At 42.2% G+C, this 22,030-nt stretch overlaps 1 protein-coding gene across 1 annotated transcript in view; it reads right to left on the bottom strand.

The window, feature by feature from the left end:
- The window catches only part of ERP29 (endoplasmic reticulum protein 29), a 248,128-nt gene that overhangs the window by 111,443 nt on the left and 114,655 nt on the right, over positions 1 to 22,030 (bottom strand). The window contains exon 2 of the mRNA XM_044068385.1: positions 16,232 to 16,370. Coding sequence (XP_043924320.1) covers positions 16,232 to 16,370 — 139 coding nt within the window. The remainder of the gene's footprint in view (positions 1 to 16,231; positions 16,371 to 22,030) is intronic.

Below are 22,030 nucleotides of genomic sequence, written 5' to 3'. Positions count from 1 at the left end.
GACCCCCGACTGGCTCCGGAGCTGCACAGTCGGGCAATCCTTCAGGGATTGTGGAAGGTTGAAGAGCCATGAAAGGACTCGCGGTCTCCAGTGTTGCGGGGGCCTCTGCCGCCTCTGGGACAGCGTCTTCCTGAAAAATTTCCCCCTCCTCTGCCTCTAGAAGGGGGATCGTCCTGCTGCGAGGGATAAGACTTCTGGGATTTACGGAACCACATTTTCCCTCCTCTTTTAGCCTTGGGGTAAGGCTGAAAGGGAGTGGAAAACCGTGCCCCTACGGCAGTCAAAAGTCTTACCTTCTTGTTCACAGCGGGTCAATGTGTCCTTTACCTTGGGTCCAAACAAAGAGGACCCATCAAAGGGAGCGTCGGCAAAGGAAGACTTAAAGGCTTCCGCAAAATGACACAGGCGGAGCCAGGCTTGCCTCCGTAGAGCAACACCCGTACCCGCCGCTCTACTCACCCCCTCGGCTGCATACGAAATGAGCCTCATGGATGAGTTTGATATCGAAGACAGAGTAGCCAACTGAGAGCCAACCATCTGGACCAGCTGCTCAGGTAGGTTACCCAAGAGGGTATCTGAAAGCTCCTTGACCAGATCCCTCTGAAGTCTAGTGAAGTGCGCCAAATAGTTCAGGGACCTTAAGGTAAAGGCCGCTGAACTGAGGGTGCGCTTCCCGTACCGGTCCATGCTCCTAGACTCCTTATTAGGAGGATGGACGGACGTTGAAGCCTCTGCTACATCTTGTTGGGTAGCAGATGCCACCACCAGGGCATCTACAGCCACACCTTTGGTCAGAAACTCCTTCTCTGGGGGTGCTGATAAGAATTTATTTGGGCGAGCCGGCACCGGTTCCACAGAGTCTGGATGCTCCCACGCCCTTCGACAGATCAAATCTAGGAGCTCGTCGAAGGGTGGAGACACCCAGGAGGTGGAGGGCTGAGCCCCGAAGGCCTTGAGGAACACCGACTTGTCAGCGGAAGGGGGTTTGGAATGCCAGCCGCCTCGTTGTTTGAGGACTTCCAAGATATCATCCGAGGACGACTTAGGGGACCCCTCCGCATCATCAAGATCGGTGTCAGACGTGAGAGACTCATCGGTGGAGTCGACGTGCTTCCTCTTGCACAGTCTTTTCCTTGGGGGTTCCTCCGAAGAAGCTTCACAGGGACCCCCAGGAGGGGGGGAAACCCCAACTGGGGGTGACCTCAGGCCCCGGGGCTCCGCTGTCTAGCGACAGGCGGACTACAAAAGACCCAGTCTCCGTGTCTAGGGAAGGTGCCGGTGAGACCGTGGAGGTAGCCAAAGAAGATTTGGCCAAAGCACTCCTCATGGCCCTGAAGGCCGGACCGCCAGAGTCCTGGGAAGGTCCAACCCCTGGGGCCACAACAGTAGACGGCACCCCCGCAGCTGACGCACCGAGAGGAAGGCTCGGAACCGAAAACATCGGTCCCAAAGCGTCACCCCCGGGGCCGACTGAGGAGGTCCGTGTACCGAACTCTGACCCGAAAGCCGGGGTTGGAGTAAGGGTCGGATCCGACCCGAAAACCTCCATCGGCTCCACCAGCACCGGCTCCAACGGTGCCGAGGCTGTTGGAGGAGGAACCAGAACTACAGGGTGGGCCATCGGCTCTGAAACAGATTGGGCTGGAGCCGAAACTAATTTCTGGAATACAGGAGACTGAAACAGCCTTTGTAGCACCCTGTTGATGTCCGAATCCGACATCTTGGAAGATCGGGAGGAGACCAACCGGGTCCGAGCAGACTTCTCCATAAGCTCCGAAGGACTGGGGGACCGGCTCCGAATAGACTCGATCAATATCGGTGCCGAGGGAGATTCCATATCCAATTCCCTTGGTGCCAAAGAGGGCTTTGGCGCTGAAGGAGAAGAGTCTGAGCCGGCAACCCTCATCGGCTCCAAAATCAGTGGAGCCGATGAAGGTGACCCGCCTCTCGAAGCCCCAGCCATCGGCTCCGAAACCAGAGGAGTCGAGGCTGGAGGCATCGAGGCAGACAGTTCCACCCTCGGCTCCGAAGTCCGTGGAGCTGATGGAGAAGCCTGCCTAGATTTCTTAGTGGTCGGTTCCGACGGGCTGGTCGGAGCCGACGATTTCTTTTTCTTAGCTGGAGAGGAAGAGGAAGATAAGGCCTCTTCGAAGGAGGGTTTGATAAGCCCTTTTAAGATCAATTTATTTTTCCTCTCTTGGAGGACCCGAGAGGAAAAAGCATGACACACGCTGCAAGACTCCTGAAGGTGTTTGGCGCCTAAACAGTACACGCATAAGGAGTGCTCGTCCGTGATGGACATTTTGTAGTTGCATCTTGTACATTTTTTAAATCCTGAGGGTCTATGCTCCTTAGACATAATGCTTGTAGACACTATTCACTTTGTCAGAGAAAAACACTATGTATGGAACTCAGTACAAATGCACAATAAAAAAAATTTTTTTTTTTTTTGAACAAGAGAGGCGAAAGCCCAAGAAAACTTACACGAATGACAAACACACCAACAGGAGGGCCAAGAACCCTCTAACTAAAACAGGTACTTGACCTCTCCGAAACAACAAGAAGACTCACTAAAGAACGAGGGGAAGGCCCCTCTAACTTAAACGGAAACCTTTCCCTGTCCAGTCACAAAATTTTAACACAAAATATCCACAAAAACACAATTATACACAACATTAGCTGTTAAAACAGCTTTTGGGTTAAGATTAAAGAAATTTCTGACAGAAAAAAACTCTCAGAAAAAGCACTTAGATCAGCCAAGTTCGAGACCACGTCCTAGCTTGTAAGTGGCAAACGAGATCTGGGGAAGTAGTGGTGGTGCATCCTGGGATATAGAATAGCTCAGCCAATAAGAGACTTCGCTCTATAGCATAGCGTGCCGAGTCGGAGCCGAGAATCGGCTCCGAACCCATCAGTACAGAATGTAGGCGAGATAGGATCACATAACATCAAAGCTATCAGTATGACTGCATGAACATCGGTATAAATGGATAGTGTGGCCTAGAAAGAAAGGTTAACCGTTTCTAAACAATATGCATACAGTACATTTCAACAGAATTGGGTTCCTGCTGTCCCCTGCCTTGTCCTACAGTGTGTGAAAGGATCCGCTTCTTTGTGAAACTGCTAGATACTCTTCTCGAGAATCCTCATAGCTTAAGATCATTTCTGAATGACACAGCAAAAGGCCTTCTGTGTTTGCACGCATACTTTGTCTTATCTGTATCCTTTATTCTCTCTCCTTTTCTTTCTTTTTATTTTTCCTGTACTTGCTCATCTCTATATGTCAAAGCACAGGAATTTTCGGCAAACTGCCATACTTTAAATCACGCTCATTATCCCAGCTGGAGTGTTGTCTCTTTCCGTAACACACATTGGGCTTGAAATTTAGGTCTCTGCAGACCTATTTCTTTGTTCTGTATTCTGCATTGCAGTTGTAAAATCATTCATTGTAGGTGATCAGATAATTCTAAAGATCATTACTTAGGCAGAACTTTTTAAAAGCAGTAAAATGTTACATTTCTCATTTGCACTGTATTTTTGCACAAATTACATGTTGTACTGATTCATTATGGTAAAACATGAATACCAGTTTGTTTTGCATCAAAGTGCATACTGTTCTATTCATAGCCATGATTTTCACTGATTTCTCAATTTGGACTACTCACTTTTATTAATTTTCCTTGTAAAATGGGTTATTTTGTGTCAATATTTAAGTCATGATTTTCAACTTTTGTTTTTGATTATTTCAATTATGTCTCTGATTCTTGAAATAAGATACTAAGAGCTATAATTCCACTTGCTTTTGCTCTCCTCATACCAGTGTTATGCCGTTCTTCATCTGAGTAGCTGGAAGAGGATACTGTAGTGAAGAAGTTCTTCAAGCCCAAGTTGAGTGTACTGAGTGCCATGCAGTCGTGGAAGTAATGTGAGAGGCTGCAGGTGAATTTGCTAATTTTGCTGTAGGTGCTTTCTAGTCTGTGTTTGGTGGAAGAGTTAAGATTTGTGAATATTGTTTTTTTTTAAAACAAGAAACATCTTTAATTATCAGTTATGACACAGAAAATCGTACATTTATATAAATGAAAAAAGAAGTTATGTACTAACCATAACGTTCTATCTGTGTTGTCCATTTTCATTCTTCCTCAATCTGTGAGTTTGGATCCAAACCATGAATCTGACTCAGACACTTTTTATAGCTTAGAATCTGACTCTCGAGCTCCTCCCTTACCCATAATGTTCCAGTCCTCCAGATTACCTCAGACAGAGTTCCAGCTGTATATGCATAATACATATATGTATATGCAAAAATTTATCATAAGATAGAAAAGATAAAATCAGGAGCTCAAAGGGAACAGCAGTTCCTAAAACACCTTTGTAAATCTTCCCAGAAGGGACAGGGGGATGGAGGGAAATGTTGAGGAAGAACGAAAATGGACAACACAGATGGAACGTTATGGTGAGTACATAACTTCTTTATCCGTTGTTGAGGAATGGATGAAAATGACAACCTGTGGGACAGAGTTCCGAGCTACAATGATCTTGGGAGGCCCTCATGGAAGGACATTCCGCAGCACTGCAGAACCCAAGGATGCTCTACTTCTAGATATAATATCTAATTTTGTAATGTGTAACAATAAAGTATGAGTATTTGAGCAGGAAGAAGTAGCACAAATCTCATCAATGGATATTTTAGACCAAAATGCTGCTGAGGTGGACACTCATCTAGTAGAACTATTGTAGAATGTGCTTTTATGTGGCTAAGTGGGGAAATACCTTTAGCATTATAAACATAAGAAATGCAATCTGTTATCCATTTAGCCAAAGTTGTTTTGGAAACAGATTTTCCCAACTTTACTTTGGAAAAAGGAACAAACAGTTGGTTAGATTTCTTGAAAGCTTTTGTCCTGTCCAGATAAAAACATAATTGTCTATGGACATCAAGAAGATGAAGAGTATAGGAGTATATTCACCCTTGTTTTGGAAGTTAGGAAAAAATATTGGAAGATTGATAACGTGGTTAATATTGTGTTCTGAAGCAACTTTTGGTAAAAAGGATGGATTTACATGTAAAAGTGACTCTGTCTTTGTGAAAAATTAAGTAAGGAGATCTGGAAGAAAATGCTTGTAAATCTAAAATTCTTCTAGCCAAGGTTATAGCTACCAAAAATACCGTTTTCCAAGATAAGAATTTGAGGTCCACTTTGGCAGATGGTTCACAGGATGAGCACACTAGAGCTTGTAAGACCATAGTGTGATCCCACAGAGGAGTGAGATCTTTGACTGGAGGCCTAAGGAGAAATGTACCTCTCAGAAAGGCCTTGCAAAATTTAGAAGAAACTAAGGAAGAAGAGTTTTCGCCTATGTGATAACTGGATATGGCTGCCAACTGAACTTTGGTAGTGGAATAGCTTGTTCCATCTTGAAAGATTGAGGCAAGGAAGTCGAGAACTGCTGGAATCAGAGTGGTAAAGGGATCCAAAAGTTTCTGATCAGCCCAAATAAAGAACCTTATTAGTTTTTTGTAAATTCTTCTTGTGGAGGCCTTATGTGAGCACACTAACATTTTCTTAACTGGAGAGGGCAGCCTGTAATGCCTAGCCATCATCGGAAGTGGAGAAACCATGTGGTCAATCTGAGGCCTTTTAGATCTGGGTGAATTTGTCCTGATAGATGAGATAGGAGATCTGGACCTGGGTCCAACGTCCAGGGAGGATGTATCAGATGAGACTAAAGGAAGGGAAACCAGACCTGTCAAGGCCAGAAGGAGGCAATCAGAATAACTTTGCTCTTTAGCCTTTGCACTTTCTGAAGAAATCTGAGAATGGGGGGGGTGGGATAAGTATACAGGAGACTGGAGGACCAAACATGGAATAGAGCGTCTCTCAGTGACTGTCCCTGAGGAGGGATTAGTGCAAAGAACCTGCTGCATTTGTTGTTAGTTGGGGGTGCAAAGAAGTCGCAGCAAAGTAGACTCCATTTGTGGAATATCTTGTTTGCCACAGACCAATTCAGAGACCACTTGTGAGTGTCAGAATAGTTCTGCAGAGCCTGTCCGCTAGAACGCTGGATATTCCCAGTACGTGTGTTGTTAATAGAAAGTGGTTGGAGGAAATAACTCATTGCCAAACTCTCGCTGCTTCTTGATAAAGGGGGAAAGATCTGGTCCCCCCTGTTTGTTGAAGTAGCAGACTATTGACACACTATCCATTTGTATAGCAATAGTCCCTACAGGAAGAAAGCTCTGCAAGGCCTGCAATGCTAGAAGTACTGCCCTCTCATCTCTAGAGCACTGATAATACAGAGAGGTCTCCTGTCTCAACCACTTGCATTGAACAGTTTGCCCCAGGTAATGCCCCCCACTCCAACTGGGTGGCATCTGTGGTCAAAGTGGCTTTGGGGGGAGGAAGAATAAATGGATGTCCTTCCTTGACATCCCTCAAGAGAAGCCACCATGATAGGGAGTCTTTACACACTTGAGATAGTTTTACAGGGTGATTTAAAGGAGAGTGATGCAAGGACTACTGTACTGCTAAAATCCACTGTAGACTTCTCATGTTAAGGTGAACTGTTGGAAACAACATTATAGAGGCAACCATTGAGCCCAGTGCTTTGAGAACTAAATCTGCTGGTGGCAAAGGAAAATTCTGTTCAGGGGTAGTAAAGCTAAACAACTGTGTGTGGCTATACATTCTCTTATAAAGTCCATCACTTGGACTGGGTGAAGTTGAGACTTTTGTAGGTTTATAGTGATCTCCATTGTATTTGCTAGGTGAAGCAGATAATTTCTGGCTTATATGAGTAGATGCCTGGTTGATATGGTCAGGAGTCAGTCGTCCAGATAAGGAAACACTCTGATCAGAGCAGTCTCAAGTGAGTCACTACTACTGCCATACATCTGGTGAATACCCTGTGGGCTATTGACCAAAGGACAGAGCTCTGAATTGGTAGTGACTGGCTCCGAGCCTGAAGCAGAGAAACATGCAGGAACGCCTGTCCATTTTGATGTTGTAGTATGCATCTTGAAGGTCTATAGAGCACATCCAGTTGTCTTTCTGGAGAAAGGGTAGAAAAGACTGTACCATGACCATCCAGAAGTTTGAGTTCTTTATGGACTTGTGTAGGGATGTCAAACCTAGGACTGGTCTCAGGTCCCCTGTCTTTTTTGGCACTAAAAAGAACCTTGAGTAAATTCCAGATTCTATCTGGTCTGACAGGACCTTCTGGATGACCCTTTTTTTCTAACAGCTTTGTGACTTCTAGGTCTGCTGACTCCCTCTGATTGGGTGGAACATCGGGGAGATTTTTCCTTTGGTTGGGAGTTTTGAAAAGGGGAATGTAATATCCTCTGGATATGATCCTTTGCACCCAAAGGTCATTTGTAATGGCTAGCCAGGCATTTGGGTGGAAGGATAGGTGCCCCTGACTGCCAGGCAACTGCTCAGGAGCGCTGAAAGGATCTCTCTGAGAAAAAATCTCTAGATCTTGGTTTCTGCTGACCTCCTCTGCCATGCAGGTGGAGTCTTCCAATATAATTATTTCCCACTCTGCCACTAGGCAAAAATTATCCTTGTGAATCCTGAAAGGCCACTGTGATTTTTTGAACCACAATTTTTTGCCTCCATGTTGGTTCCCGGAAAAAGGCCTATGTGACATAGAAAATCAGATTCCGAGGAGTCCTTCCATCCTTTTCACAGTGGGAGACAGTGTCTTTCACAGATGGGCCAACAAGTGACGATTTAAACAGGACATTGATGAAGGACTCCTTGAATGGTTCCAGAAAGTCAAAAAGTCGCATTCAGGCATGTCTCCTTATGGAAATGCCTGAACTGGCAGCCCTTGAGATACCTTCTTTGGCATGCAAGATTAGCCTCATGGATGCATTCGAGATAGATTGTAGGGTGACCATCCAGGAGGAAAAGGTCTTCTGTTCCTCTTGAGACATGGATCCTGGGGCAGTGTTAGAGAGTTCCTTCAGTAAGTCCCTCTGTAACCTGTTAAAATGAGCCAAGTACTTCAGCGATTGCAATGTGAAGGTCACCAATGCATACACCCAATTCCCAAATCTGTCCAAAGCCCTATACTCCCTGTTAGGGGGACGGACAGTGGAGCTTTGTTTGGCTAGCTCCTTTTTTGTGGTTCCAGCAACAACCATGGCATCTACCAGGGTACCTTTTTGTCCGGTGAGGTTTATCTGAAGGGACAATGAGAATTTTGTCAGCTTTTTTGGGGATTGTCTCCACGGTGTCCGGCTCCTTCCATGCCCTGCGGGAGACAAGGTCTAGGAGGTCATCCATAGGTGGGGTCACCCAAGATGTAGAAGGGCCAGACTCGAAGCCTTCCAGAAACACAGACTCCTCTGAGGAAGGGCTTTGGGTAGATCAACCACCTTTTTGGTGTAGGATTTCAAGGAAGTCTCCAAAGCAGATATAATCCGGTGGAGATCTTGGGGACTCTTCCCCCTCATTGAAGTCGGTGTCCTCTGTCAAAGATTCCTGAGGGGAATCCAGGTGCCTCCTTTTGCACAGTCTCTTGTGAGGGACTTCTTCAGTGGGGTGTTCCAGGGAGGTGTCAGAAGAGATAGGGAGCTCTGAGGGTGGAGCTGCTTGGAAGCTATTTGGGGCTGACTGTCCCCGAGTTGGAGGATGAGCAGGCTCAGACGCAGAAGTTAAGACAGGAGTAAGATCTGAAGAAAGTAGTGTCGATGCAGTTCTCCCCCCAGGAGAGTATCCTCTCCACCATCTTGAATGCAGAGGGCCCCTCAAAGGACAGTGGCAATCCCTCCGGAGTTGAAGTTCTGAGTGGAAAACCCCCGACCCCCCAGTATCCCCCGATTTAAAGGGTAGAGCCAAGCTGGCTAGTGCCGAGGCGCCTAGGGGAAATGACATCTCTGAAAGCTTCAGAGTCGAAGTAAACCCCTGGGACCCAATGCCGACTGGATCAGAGAAGTCGGAATCAAAGAAGATAAAGTCAGTGGATCAGACTCTGGTTAGCCCCGGATCTGATGACTTCGAAACAGGAGGTCAGATCAGAGAAGGAGTTATCAAAGGAAGAAAGGCAGGTTGGTGACTCACGGATCCGATGGGGGATGGAGTAGCAAAACCTCCATCTGAATCTGCATCCTGAGGAATCACCTCATCATCCTGTCCACTTCCACTTCAGCTAGACTCTGGGAAGATCTTACAGAGGAAGAGGTGGAGGGAGGTCTTGAGAGTTTCTTGGGGGGTCTCCTGGAGAAAGGGAGACCTTAGTCTCAGGAATGCGGGTTCCGGGGAGAACCTGGGAGCTCAATTCCAAGGAGAAGTCATTAATGACTGTGTTGGATCCAGGGGTTTCGGGTCCAACAGTTTTAAGGTCTTGGCAGGTGGTTCAGAAGAAGATTTGGGAGGAGACTGGGCAGGAGAGTGTTTGAATGCTCCCTGGGCTCCTTAGATTTCTTAGCTGGGGTTTCAGCCTCTGATTCCTTGGAAGATTCAGCAGAGGAAACAGCAGACTGGGGAAGAAAGCCCTTCAAAATGAGTTTGTTTCAGTGATCACTTAAAACTCGGGCATTAAAGCCTGCGCAAATATCACACAAACTGTCTAAGTGACCAGATCCTAAGCAATAAACACACTCCCTGTGGGTATGCATCAGAGTTAGGGCTCTTATGCCCACCCGAAGTGCACATTTTCAAACTGGTAGGTGTTTCAGGCATACCGAAAAGTTTTTTTACAGAAGAAAGAGAAGGTTAAAAAAAAAAGGTAGAAAAACTACCAACAATGGTAGAGGGATAGGTATATACCAGAGGGTATAAAAGTACACAAAGAACTATGAAAATAATAAAGAAAGTAAGTCAGAGTAAGAGGTCTAATAAAGAGAACAATATAAAAGTTTCATACTAAATAAGCTTTTAAACTATTCAAAACCCCAATGCATACTCGAAAGGTGAAAATCCTGACTGCTTTCAAGCATGGCAAATGAGATCTGAGGTAATCTGGAAAACAGGGGCATTAAGGGAAAGGGAGGAGCTTGAGAGTTAGATCCTAATGTATAAAAAGCGGCCAAGTCAGATCTGAACCCACATCTGAGCAGCCAAGTACTCTGGATTATGCGGAATGCACCGCATTTGACCATGAATGAACCCAATGTTCTGCTGTTCTGCACTGAACAGCTTTGGCTCTGCTTCATGGCTTTTGATTGGGTTGTATACTGCAATTACTGCCAGTCAGCATCGTAGTATACAAACCAATCAAATAGCTACTGAGCTGTTCAACACTGAACAGCGTTGGCTGTGCTACACAGTTTTTGATTAGCTCATATTCTGCAATTACAACCATTGCAGTATGTGAACCAATCTAACTGTTCCTGAGGATGGGAGGCAATGACAGCTCACAAATAAGTGACCATTCATGTACGAATGGTTGTGTGGAAAATCGCATTTAAAGAGAGGAATTAAAAACAAATTACAAGTAAAACAATACCAAAGTAAATAAACTACAATACACAAGCAGTTAAAAGGAATCCTTTTGCTGGTATTGCTACTTTAATACTGTTTTTCTTCTGTTTTACTTTTCCCCCTCTCTTTTAACAGATACGCCTCAACCTCCTAAAGTAAGAAATCTTGACAAAGCCAATAGCCAAATGTAATGTGATAAAGCCACAAGGATGACAGTGTGTGTGTGTGTGTGTGTGTGTGTGTGTGTGTGTGTGTGTGTGTGTGTGTGTGTGTGTCACTGTCATAGCTCTTAATCTCTAAGCACAAGAAATCTGGACATAGCCTTAATTAATGGGGGCCGGGGACAAAGGCCCAAAAATGAACCATTTTTTGAATATTGCTCTTATAAACTTAAAATGGCGTTGTGTTACCTTTGTGTTACCATACATGTTCTGAAGGATATGGTGTCTAAAACTCAAATTTCTTTCATTAATTGATTTCATTCCTCTGTGATTTGCAAAAAAAATATATATTTTATGAGGAACAGACCACAAATATGAGGCAAAAATTTGGGCATTCTGCAAAATTCTGGGCAGATGAGAGGTATGACAAGGGTGAATGTGTATGTGTCTGCACATATATTTTGGTTGAAAGACCATGGCCATATTCATGATCCACTTTTCACGCAGTGCAAAAATAGGGTGTTCCACATTTTGACTGTCACACATTGCTATGGTCTGTGTTCCACATTGTCCTCTTAGCAGGTTGAGACCTAGGATCCACATGCTGAGGAATGAATGAAAATGACAAACTATATTGACTTATTTTCAGTTGCAAACATTATATATCACATACAATCTTCTATACAGTCATTATCAAACATTAAATAGTTTATTCAATTCAAGGTTCCTTAAACCTCATTCTTCCTCCAAAACATTATTCTGCATGGATTGCTCCAACAATTCCCATTTTTTCTATGTAATGTGCTCCTAACCCTTTCTAAAAATCCCACTTTCAGTTTCTTTATCTCTGTTACTACTTCTAGTATGGTTGGGTTAGACTTTGATTTCCATTTTCTAGTAATTACTTTTTTGGCAGCCTCCAGAACTAAACTCAGCAAGGTCTTACTATTTCTAGGCAATTCTGATTCTGTATCATAGCTCAAAAAATACATTTCATTAGTCATACCAATTTGCTCACCCAGTATTTCTGACAGCAGTATGCAGGTATTTTTTTTTTACTAAGATCACTTAGCAGGTGATTTGTTCTGAAAAGAGATTCCAGTTTGTAGTGTGTCATTTTGATTGCAGTGTCAGTCTACGGATTCACTTTGAATCATCGAATGTTCAGAACATCGACGTTCTGATCATCGAGACCAGAACATCGATGTTCAGAACATCGAAAGTTCAAAATGAACCATAAAAATCACAAACACTGTTATGCAGGGGGGTTTCACCCCCTGCAACCCCCATGTGGGGGGTTGTGCCCCCCACATGCCCCCTACTTTTATATTCCAACTCCGAGATCGCACTATAGTGGGGTAAGGGAAATCTCCCGTTTACCATTATATGCGGTAGCGCTAAATGGGAGATTTCCCGTACCCTGCCTACAATGCCAACACTCAAGATGGCACACACACACACACACACACACACACACACACACACACACACACACACACACACACACACACACAACATGCAGGGCGCCTTGCTGCCCTGCATAAACACCCAACATTCCACAATCTCACTTACCTGGCACTTCCACTTTAAACCTTCGATGTTCTGAACATCGATGTTCTGGTCTTGATGATCAGAACTTCGATGTTCTGAACATTCAATGATTTAAAGGGAACCCCAGTGTACACATCAGATTTTAATTTAACGCCTAGTAATGTTGTGTTGGTGACATTTTCAATTTTTGCATTGAGGAGATAAGGCCAGTGAAGTTCTGGTTTATGTTTTTCGGATGGAACAGCATTAAAGTAGAACACTTAGTATAATCTTCAGTAACTCTCATATTCAGTGCTGTCATTATGACTGTTCTGTAACTCATATGCTCATCAGTAAATGTGAATGTGCTTGTTGGGGGCTAGGTAGGGAAGCTTTGAATATGATGCATTTTGGCACTAGTGGCAGAAAGCAAACACACATCATAAAGTGATCTAAAAAATCTGCCACAACTAATTTGAATGAGAAATTCGCCAAGCAAATGTTTATTTATTTATTTATTTCCAGTTTGGTGACCGGGGAGGTCCACTGGGCTCAAAGAGCCCGTTTTCAGTGGAGGCCTGGGGAGAAAAGCTCCATAGTACAAAGTATAAACTACATAATTTAGACTACATAGTACAGAGAAAAGCTAGATAATTCAAAGTTAACAAAATACAATACACAGTAGCAAAAAGGTGCAGTAACAACTTGTAAATATTAAATAGCAAACTAAGAACAGTTAAACTGCAACATATATACAATATATAATACATATGTTTGCAGGTTGAGAACAGTAGTATAGAGTAGAATTTGTTCATAGGTTAGAAATGTCAGATAGTGATCTGAAAGTAGTTATCAAGGGATAGATCCCTGGTAAGTAAGGAAAAAATGGGACTTTGAATGTGATAAAAGTGATCATGAGTTAAGGAAGTTAGGTAGTTAGACAGCAGTTGCACTTCCAACTATGGGAGAGGTAGGAATGGAGCTGGGTTTTGAAGAGTTCAAAGTTTTCAGAGATTCGTAGAGATGGAGGGAGAGAGTTCCATTTTCTGGCTAAGGTAAAGGATAGAAGTAACTGCCCAGTGGGACGATTTGGTTTATACACTGAGATTAGGTTTTGGTGGGCAGAACAAAGGGGTCTGTGAGGGGTGTATGAAGGTAAGATGTTAGCAATTGCTGGACATGTATTAGGTTTGAAAATAAGCTTGTGGACTGTACAGAGTTGGAGGTAGTCCAGGTAATTGGGAAGTTATAGCCACTGCAGCTGGTGGAGAGGTATATAGTGGTGAGTAGAGTATTTGGATGAAGTTGCAAACTTTGAGATTTTATTCTAGCAGGTTTCCAGTTTAGAAGAGTTGGAGGAAGATAGACTGGTTTAGGTGATATTGGGAGAGCTAGCATACCTGAACTGTGAGAAGGATTCTGTAGCCTTAAATATTTTTTGTGTATCCTGAGAATGGGCACATCATATACCAGAAAGTACAGCGCAATAAGAAAGGTCAAGCTGTGACAGCACAAGCAAGACAAGAGGCACAGGTAAAGAAAACTGGGGCAAAGAATAATCTTAGAATTTCATCAAGGAAGCACAAATAGCAAGAGAGATTTCAACCACCGAAGCTTGGATACAATAACACTTTTTTTGATACTCTAGCTGAAAATCAAGTGTATAAAAGAATGAACAGAATGAGTTGCAGTTTAAGAAAATGGGTTAAAGATTAATGACAGAACATCTGAACAAGAGAATCACATTCTGTGAGTTTATTAGTGTAGTCAGACAGACAGCAGTGTTAGACCGTTAGACATGATACCTGGATCCTCCCTAACATCATGTAGCTTGGAGCAGAGCACGCTAACCTTCCCAAGAGGCTGGTTAACTGGTTTCATTTCTGAAGCCCAAGCTGGTGGTAGGAGGGACAATGACAGTAATATGCACTACACTAGGCTGCACATTCAGGTTTTCCAGGTACTGTACCAGTAAAATGAGTAAATGACGGTAGCCTTACATGTCATCACCTTTTTAAAGGTTACTAGTGTGCAGTACTCTATGTTTCTACCTCTCAGAATGCCATAGGTGGCTATAATTTACTATGATAATCATAGCCGGCCTTAGGCATAGGCCAACTAGGCGGCCACCTAGGGCGCCGCTTTAGTAGGTGCACTTTTCCAGTATTTATTTGGTGTAGGTAGACCAGGATGGGGGCACTGGGTGGTGTGGTGGGGGGTGCCGTGGTGCCCTTTTGCCTAGGGTACCAGTTGACCTAAGGCCGCTCCTGATGATAATGGTTTACACCCCACACCATATGATAAATTAAAATAAGAAGTTCACAGACCAAATGATTAACTGACTGTATTTCTCCTAATAACTACAGTGCTTTCTGAAGTTAAATGCAGCTGTGCCTATTATTAGTGTACAATATATTGTGTAAATATGGATTGGGCAAGACTTCACTGCTTACATTATACAGCACTTTTGGTACACCCTCTAATGAAGGTAACAAAATTATACTTTTGTTAAATGTGCTGAACCACAAAGGACCTTTTCAGCCTCAATCCAGAAAATATACCAAAGCATTACAAAGATTTTCCAGTATTATAACAAAACAATGCAAACATGCGCTGCCTAAAAAAGTTGTAATGGACAATTAACCATTAATGACAGTTTCCAATATACCTATGTGTTTGGCAAACATAATAATGGCAGCAACAGTACAAAGGATGTAATATTTGGTTACAAAGAAACACCATCTGTAATAATGTGATGTGAAAGATTATGGCCCTGTAGGTTTCACCAAGTTGTGTATCAACAAACAGGTCACTGACCGACAAAAATACTACTTATAACTGTACACAGTTCAAGTAAGATTTAGGACATCACTACAGTATCTGGACTTAGGCATAGAGAGGGACATGCTGCTTGTGTTGAGTTTGTGCTAAGGGAAAGATAAAGAAAGCACAGGGGATATAATTTAGATCTCAGTGCCAAAAATGTAATAAACATCCAAAAGTCAAAATGCGCTACATGTAGCACAGTTATGGAACTTATCCTTTCTGATATCAGAGCAACAAACAATCTTAAGATACTTCTTATATAAATTTAAATTACAAGGCCTTTAAAGACCACCAAAGGACTTGATATGTAGCAGTTATAGGAAGCAATGTAACCCATGCAACTTGACTTGGTCCACTGCTTCTCTTACTTAATGTTTTTATCTTTTTGTTTCTATTACTCTTCAGTTAAATCTCCAGCTCACATATATACCCCTCTGGCAATTTCCTCATACTGTCTTTTTCACTCCTCATCTTTAGTACATTTACAGGTGGTCATGGTGGTGCAGCAGTTAGCATCATTGCCTCACAGCAAGAGGTTCTCCAGTTCAATTCTCAGCTGGAGTACCTTCTGTGCGGAGTCTGCATGTCCTCCCTGTGGTCAAGTGAGTTTTAAAGACATGCAAGTAGGTGCGTGTGCCTTCTATGAAGGTTTGGCACCAGGCTGCCAACTTGACACCATAAAAACTCAACTGCCAATCAATGTGCAGACTGGTGATCCACTGTGGCGACTCCTAACCAAGAAAACATGAAAGACATTGCTTTTTTTTTTTTTTTTTAGTACATTTACACTCACCAGTCTGCTGGGGATTTTGAACGGTTTTCTCCCCACATGTGCAATGCAACAAACAAGTGATTTATGTATCCTATTGCAAAGGATTTGCTGGAACATTTTTCTGAGCCTGTACCAAACAAGAAGTGAGATGGAACTTCACATTACCCAGAAATGGGAGAGCAGCTCAGTAGCAGCTTCATTCCCTTATCACGGACAAGTTTCTCTGGTACTCTCCTAATTAAATGAACCTGGGTTGTCTGCATAGCTGTTTGGGACAAACACAGGAAAGGCTGGGGAGTCACGGTAGGGGTGGAGAATTGATTAAAGACCATAGGTGGTCCTTCACTGTCAGCTGTTTACCTGTCATCTGGTTAGGAAGACACACAGACATCAAGCAATTTAGATTTGAATTGTCTATATGTCTTGGGGTGGAAAGGGCTTTTTATAATGCAACAGCCATAAATTCATAAAGAAAGACTTTTCACTTAAAGGGAACTTTTTCACCTTACCTGATATGCCAACCTCTGCAATGAGAAAGTCCCGTGCAGAAGATGAATTCTCAGCAAGTTTTTTGAACTCGTCTTGTTTCTCTCCATAAGGGTACTGAGTGTCAAACTTCACCAGTACAAAGCTATGCTTAGGAATAACCTAAAAAAAACAGACAAAAATAAACTGCCATTTGAGGCTTTGTTCATCAACCACAACTATGTTATGTCCTTTATTTTATGAAAGGTAAAAAGAGATGGTAATATAAGCCACTTTGCTGAATAAAGATTATTGGCTTTACTGTCAAGGATGTCCGAATTTGCAGTTACTGCTCCTAACTCCCTCACTCCCTTCCTCCCAACCTGCCTTCCCAGAATCACATTCCACAAACCAAGGAGGGAGTGAGGCTGACAGATCCAGCAAACAAGATGACTGCAACAACCTGGTAGTCTTTCATATTATCACCCTGTATTATGCTTACGTTCCATTCTCCCAACAGTTATTCAGGACTACATGATGCCACACCACTTCACTGCTAGATTAAGTGTAGAGCTCTCAGATTTCCCTTTGTACTTCATTCCCCACTCTCTCAATTTACGCATGTGACAGTGTCTGAAATCCCTCATCAATCTTAATGCTCATCTTTAGATAAAGTTTTAAGAACTGTACGAAGTAGTTCAAGTAAGTTTTTACTAGTGACATTAACCAATCACAACCACGATACCACACCAAGAACTTTATTAGATAAAGCTTTCGGGTCTACACGCTTCATCAGTACTGATGAAGGGTGTAGATCCGAAAGCTTTATCTAATAAAGTTCTTGGTGTGGTATCGTGGTTCAGTTGAATTATAGCAGTAACACCTACTGTTGTATTAACCAATCACAGACAAGCATCACTGTATTACCGTAGAAATAACTATTCTCCTCTTTGCTGTAAAAGTTTCTATACTGTAACCACTGTTCTCCCACGGACAGCAAGCTAAAGACAGCTAAAGACAAACACCTTCCACTACCTCATATTTTTTCACATCCTAGTTACACATCCAAGCAAAAGGCTTCCCTTCACATGATCAATTCCTGAACATTCCTTCAGCAGAATGGCACTAGCTGTATGGGATTCAGGACCTGCTCAAATTAGAAATAATATCAAACTTTCTGCATTCAAATTTTAATTAAAGGAGCACCTTCATCAATAACAGTATCACTAGTAGATACTATGACACCAGATGAACCAGAAAATATAGTTTGTACATGCCAGTAATCCTAGGCGCACTTTTTCATTCTGTCCTACTTTTACTTCCATATCCCAACCATTCTCAGAATCTCCATGTCTTACAAAACGTTAGAGAATGGGTAACCTGTACATTGCCACTCGGACTGGAAAATGAATGTTCTCCAGCAGGGTATTAATGTATAGAAAATGCCCACTGAAAAACCAGTCCACTGCTTCATGGAAACATATTAAGCTGGCATGGAGCTCAGGTTGTAACACAAACAATGGTTGCCGTTATTTTGCACTTACTAAGCAGAGCTTTTACTATTTAACAAGTATAAAATAAAAAAAAAACTGTGTGTGTGTTAAGAGTGAGAGAGAGAGTGTGAGAGTGTATGCAGACATGAAACAGAGTGAGATCGAGCTAAACCCTGGGCCAGATTCAATAAAGCTTGCACTAAACGTACAAAGGTGTACATGATGTGTATTTAAGAACATTTTTACCACCTTTTTTGTGCTTTCTAGATGCTCAGAAACATTACACTAAGTGTACATGTAGTCTACACTTTGTGGTAACCTTTATGAATCCCTGTCGATATTTAAAGTTGCAAGAATATCAGTAGGAAAACTAAAATTAGGAGAAAGAAGGTGTGAGTTATGTCTGTGCTGTCTGTTCACTCAGAACGGTGTACACTCAGTGTAGGCATTATTGAATCCTGATAATTATTTTACAATCGCTAAACAGCACTTTTTTGTAAAATTAAAACAAATGGCTAATTAAAAAAGAAAAGCGTGTATATCACATCCATTTATCTTTCAGTCTGCATGCATGAGTGTATGGGTGCTTGCGTGCATGAAAGCAGAAGTGTGAGAGAGAGAGAGAGAGAGAGAGAGAGAGAGAGAGAGAGAGAGACAGAGGAAAGATTGAGCAGTGGATGCAACTCCTTTAAAATTAAGGAGGCATGCATACCTCTCAACCTCTTACCTCAAGAGATCCAAATTAAGCCTAAATAATGGGGGGGGGGGGGGGCAAAGGCTCAAAAATGGGACAGACTAAATATTGCTCTTATTAGAAAGTTACTGTAATGAAAGGAGTTAGGTTAACATTTTCTGGTGTCTATGATATCCACAGCTGTCAGCTCAAGAACACCTCTGATTTTGACTCAAATTTTAGATCCGACTCTCTTAATCCCTAAAACTACTGACTTTTGGAGAAAAGGTGGTGAATTTACACATAATAAACAATGACAATAAATATAGTTTTTAATTTCAGAAAATGTGTATTAATTCACATTCTCTTATTCAGTCGATGTCTCAAGTTAAGAGAACTAATCTTTTAGGAGTCCCTGACTACTTCTGGATTTGTCCCCGATTCTGTTGAGATTTGTCCCAGATTAGGAGAGAGCTATGATAAAGTCCGAAACTCAAATGTAACTAATTATTCAGGGACTTCAACTCCTCAATGATTACCCAGCATATACTAGAAGTTTGAAACTGTAGGATGAAGAACTATTTTGCATAAAAAAAAAAAAAAAAAAAAAACACAAATACAAAACTATTTAACAGACAGCCCATTCTCTAAGCATGATAATGCACTCCAGGGTGTGCGCCTGCAGCATCAGGACTCAGAACACCTCTGGGTGTACATTATTTACACAACACACCCCTTTTCAGGCTATATTGCATGCGTAACCTCCTTATCATAGTTTGCAATAACCTCTCTCTGTTCACTAGCAGCAGTCTCCAGTTCCCCTGGGAGTACATATGTGCTGTGTGATTAAGTACACCGATTGTCGAGCATTTATTCATTTGCCATTTATTACCCATTGCCTACTGACCACCAGCTTCCACACCTCTCTTTTACCCCAGAGCCCAGGAGTGGGGCTTTCACCTAGCCATTTGTTAGGGATTTCTACTTAACCTAGCTCCCTTTACTTCCACAGCAGCCTGAGTGATACGGACTCAATGATGCTGGGCCCAATGATTTCTGCTTACCTCTGTAATACATCTATCTTCTATCTACAAAGCACACATAGCCTTTTTACCGCCTGCCAGCATACCAAGGTAACAGTTTCCCTCACTCTGGATGGATAAGCTGGTGTTAGCCGCTCACTCCCTTCCTGACAGGCTCTTCCAGTGCCCAGGTACCTAAATTATCACAGTTCATATTGGTCACAGTTAAAGTTTCATCTCTTTGCCATCAACAGCTGGCCAAACAACTCACTGTAAAGTTAATCAGTGTTCCTCTACAGTACATCGAACGTCTTTTGATGGTCAGTCCCTTCAGACTTGGCATAATTTCTTACTATGACCCAGTCAACCTTATGAATAGACAGAAGAAGCCTACTGTAGTTTTGTGGAGCAAAATTTGATTCATACAGAACGTCAACAAGCTAGTGCTATTTCACAAAATTTCTGACCCAATTTTTTCTTTGAAAATGAGGCTATATACTTGTATATGCACCTGTCATTATAACTGGTGTCCTACAGATTGCTAAGGTGTGACCCGTGTCTGGCATAAAAGGCATCCTCTGACCCATTACTGCACATCAGCAAGTCAAATGCCATCAGAAATAGTTAATCTATGGATCTAAACCTCTTTTGCAACATCAGCAGCACAGTTTGGAGAGATAGGTACATCTCGAAGAGGATACTGTTGCTCTAGAACAGATTCCCCATCCACTTAAAACAATGTTCATCTCTGTCCATATTCAAGTGCAACTTGGCTCTATGGATGGGAAACAAAAAAATTACTGCAGGACTGCCCCTGTACAACTAATGGGCAGATGTAGCTATTTAACCCATGCATGGGTCCCCTTAAATTATCAATTATATGATCCTAGTTATTATTACTAGGGGTTATAATAAACAACCATGGGGTGGGTGTGGACAATCTAACATCAAATGGGATTGGTTAGTTCAAGCACCAAAAGGGAAACTGTCTTGACTTAAAATGGCCTACAAGGGCAACTTGCTTAGTACTTGCCTATGAAACAAAAAAGCTGTTTCTCTTTATGTACAATCCTAGTTTAGCAACATAAAGGTATTACCAGAAATAGAATACAATTAGAAATATTGATAAAATGAAAGTACTGGTTAAAGTTTGATGCACTAGCTTCCTAACGCACAAAAGAATCACAATTATATTTTTAATTACTGTATAAGACCAAAAACAAAGACAACAAAGCCTGCAACTCTGAAATCCCCAAGTAAAAACAACTGACTCTCAGAAGAGTTTTCTAATAAAAGTATTTCAAGGCTGATAAAGCTGTAGGTTCAGAGGAAGCCATTGTGAATTTCACCTGTGTGTAAATCATATGCAGGTAAAACCCTCAAAAAAAGGGTTCTTAAGGGAGCCTTTACACACCTTTCAAAAGGCCAAGGAATTAGAATAGATGCCCTCACAAGTCAGGTGTCACAGCTTAAAGGATTTCACTGGAAGAATAACCAAGCCTCAAATAAAAAATCTGTGTGAGGTAATCAAGAACCAAAGGAACAGGAGTCTCTTTATCTCTGTATGTTTCTGTGCATTTGATTTCTAAAATTAAAATATATTCTCCACTCAGTCAAAAAAAAAAAGGAGGATTACTAGACACTACTGGGAAAGAAGAAGCAAAGTGGTTAGTCAGAGGAAGCAAAGGCCAAGATGTCACTTGCTTGTCACAAGCTTCAGGATAGATTTTGCTGGTTTCACCAGAAGATGAAGTAGAAGCAGGGGAACTTTTCCTATTGCAGCCGATTGACAGCTATGAGAACACCTTCCATTTGTGATGTTGTGCTTTCTGAAAGAGCCTCAGCTTCACAGAAAATGGAAGAACAGTCTAGAGGAGTCCACTGTGTAACATTTGGGTGAGACAATCCCTTGGGATGTTCCCAATGTAGAGACAACTCAGTGCTATTTGTGAAGACAAACAGGTTACAGCAAGGTTTCCCCCAACACTAGAAAAAATTTCTATGCTACTGAGGGGCCACTTATGAGGCAGTAGCAGGTGTATGTTGAGTCTGTCTGCCAGAGAGTTAAACTCCTCATGATATGGTTTCTAAGAACAAAACAGTTGCTTGACACATTCCATTCCCAAACTCCTATTTTCCCACCATAAGGGATTGTGAGGGTGTTCCTCATACCTCTCAAGTGTCCATAATTTTGTCTCAAATTTAAGTCTGTCCCTCTTAAAACTGGTGACTGTTGGAGAAAATGCACTTAATAAATAATGGCAGTAATTAAGAGTTATAGACTACTTTTAGCTCAGAAAATGTATATTAATTTACATTCTCTTATTTTTGCCAATATTTCAAGATAATGGTGCTAATATTTTTAAAAATGCCCCTGATTATTTCTGGTTTATCCCTGATTCTAGTGAGATTTGTCCCTGATTGGTTAAGAGCTATGGTGCTTCATCTTTGTTGATGTACCAGTCTATTGCCATTTTGTTGGCATGCATGGTGATGACTTTCTGAAGAATGGAGTTTTGAAATAATTACAATGTCAGAAAAAATGCTCTCGCGTCTTGGATAATGATGAGAAAAGATGGTTAAAATGACATCTGGATAGCTTGACTTGTCCCCAGTTGCAATGTTTCCATTCACTCTGGGGCAGACACTGGAGTA

The sequence above is a fragment of the Protopterus annectens genome, chromosome 4.part0 (genome assembly GCF_019279795.1).
Source record: "Protopterus annectens isolate FY-2018-M chromosome 4.part0, PAN1.0, whole genome shotgun sequence".
Classification (NCBI taxonomy): domain Eukaryota; kingdom Metazoa; phylum Chordata; order Ceratodontiformes; family Protopteridae; genus Protopterus; species Protopterus annectens.
The sequence above is the reverse complement of the archived record's forward strand: the minus strand, read 5'-3'. Positions and strand labels throughout refer to the sequence as shown.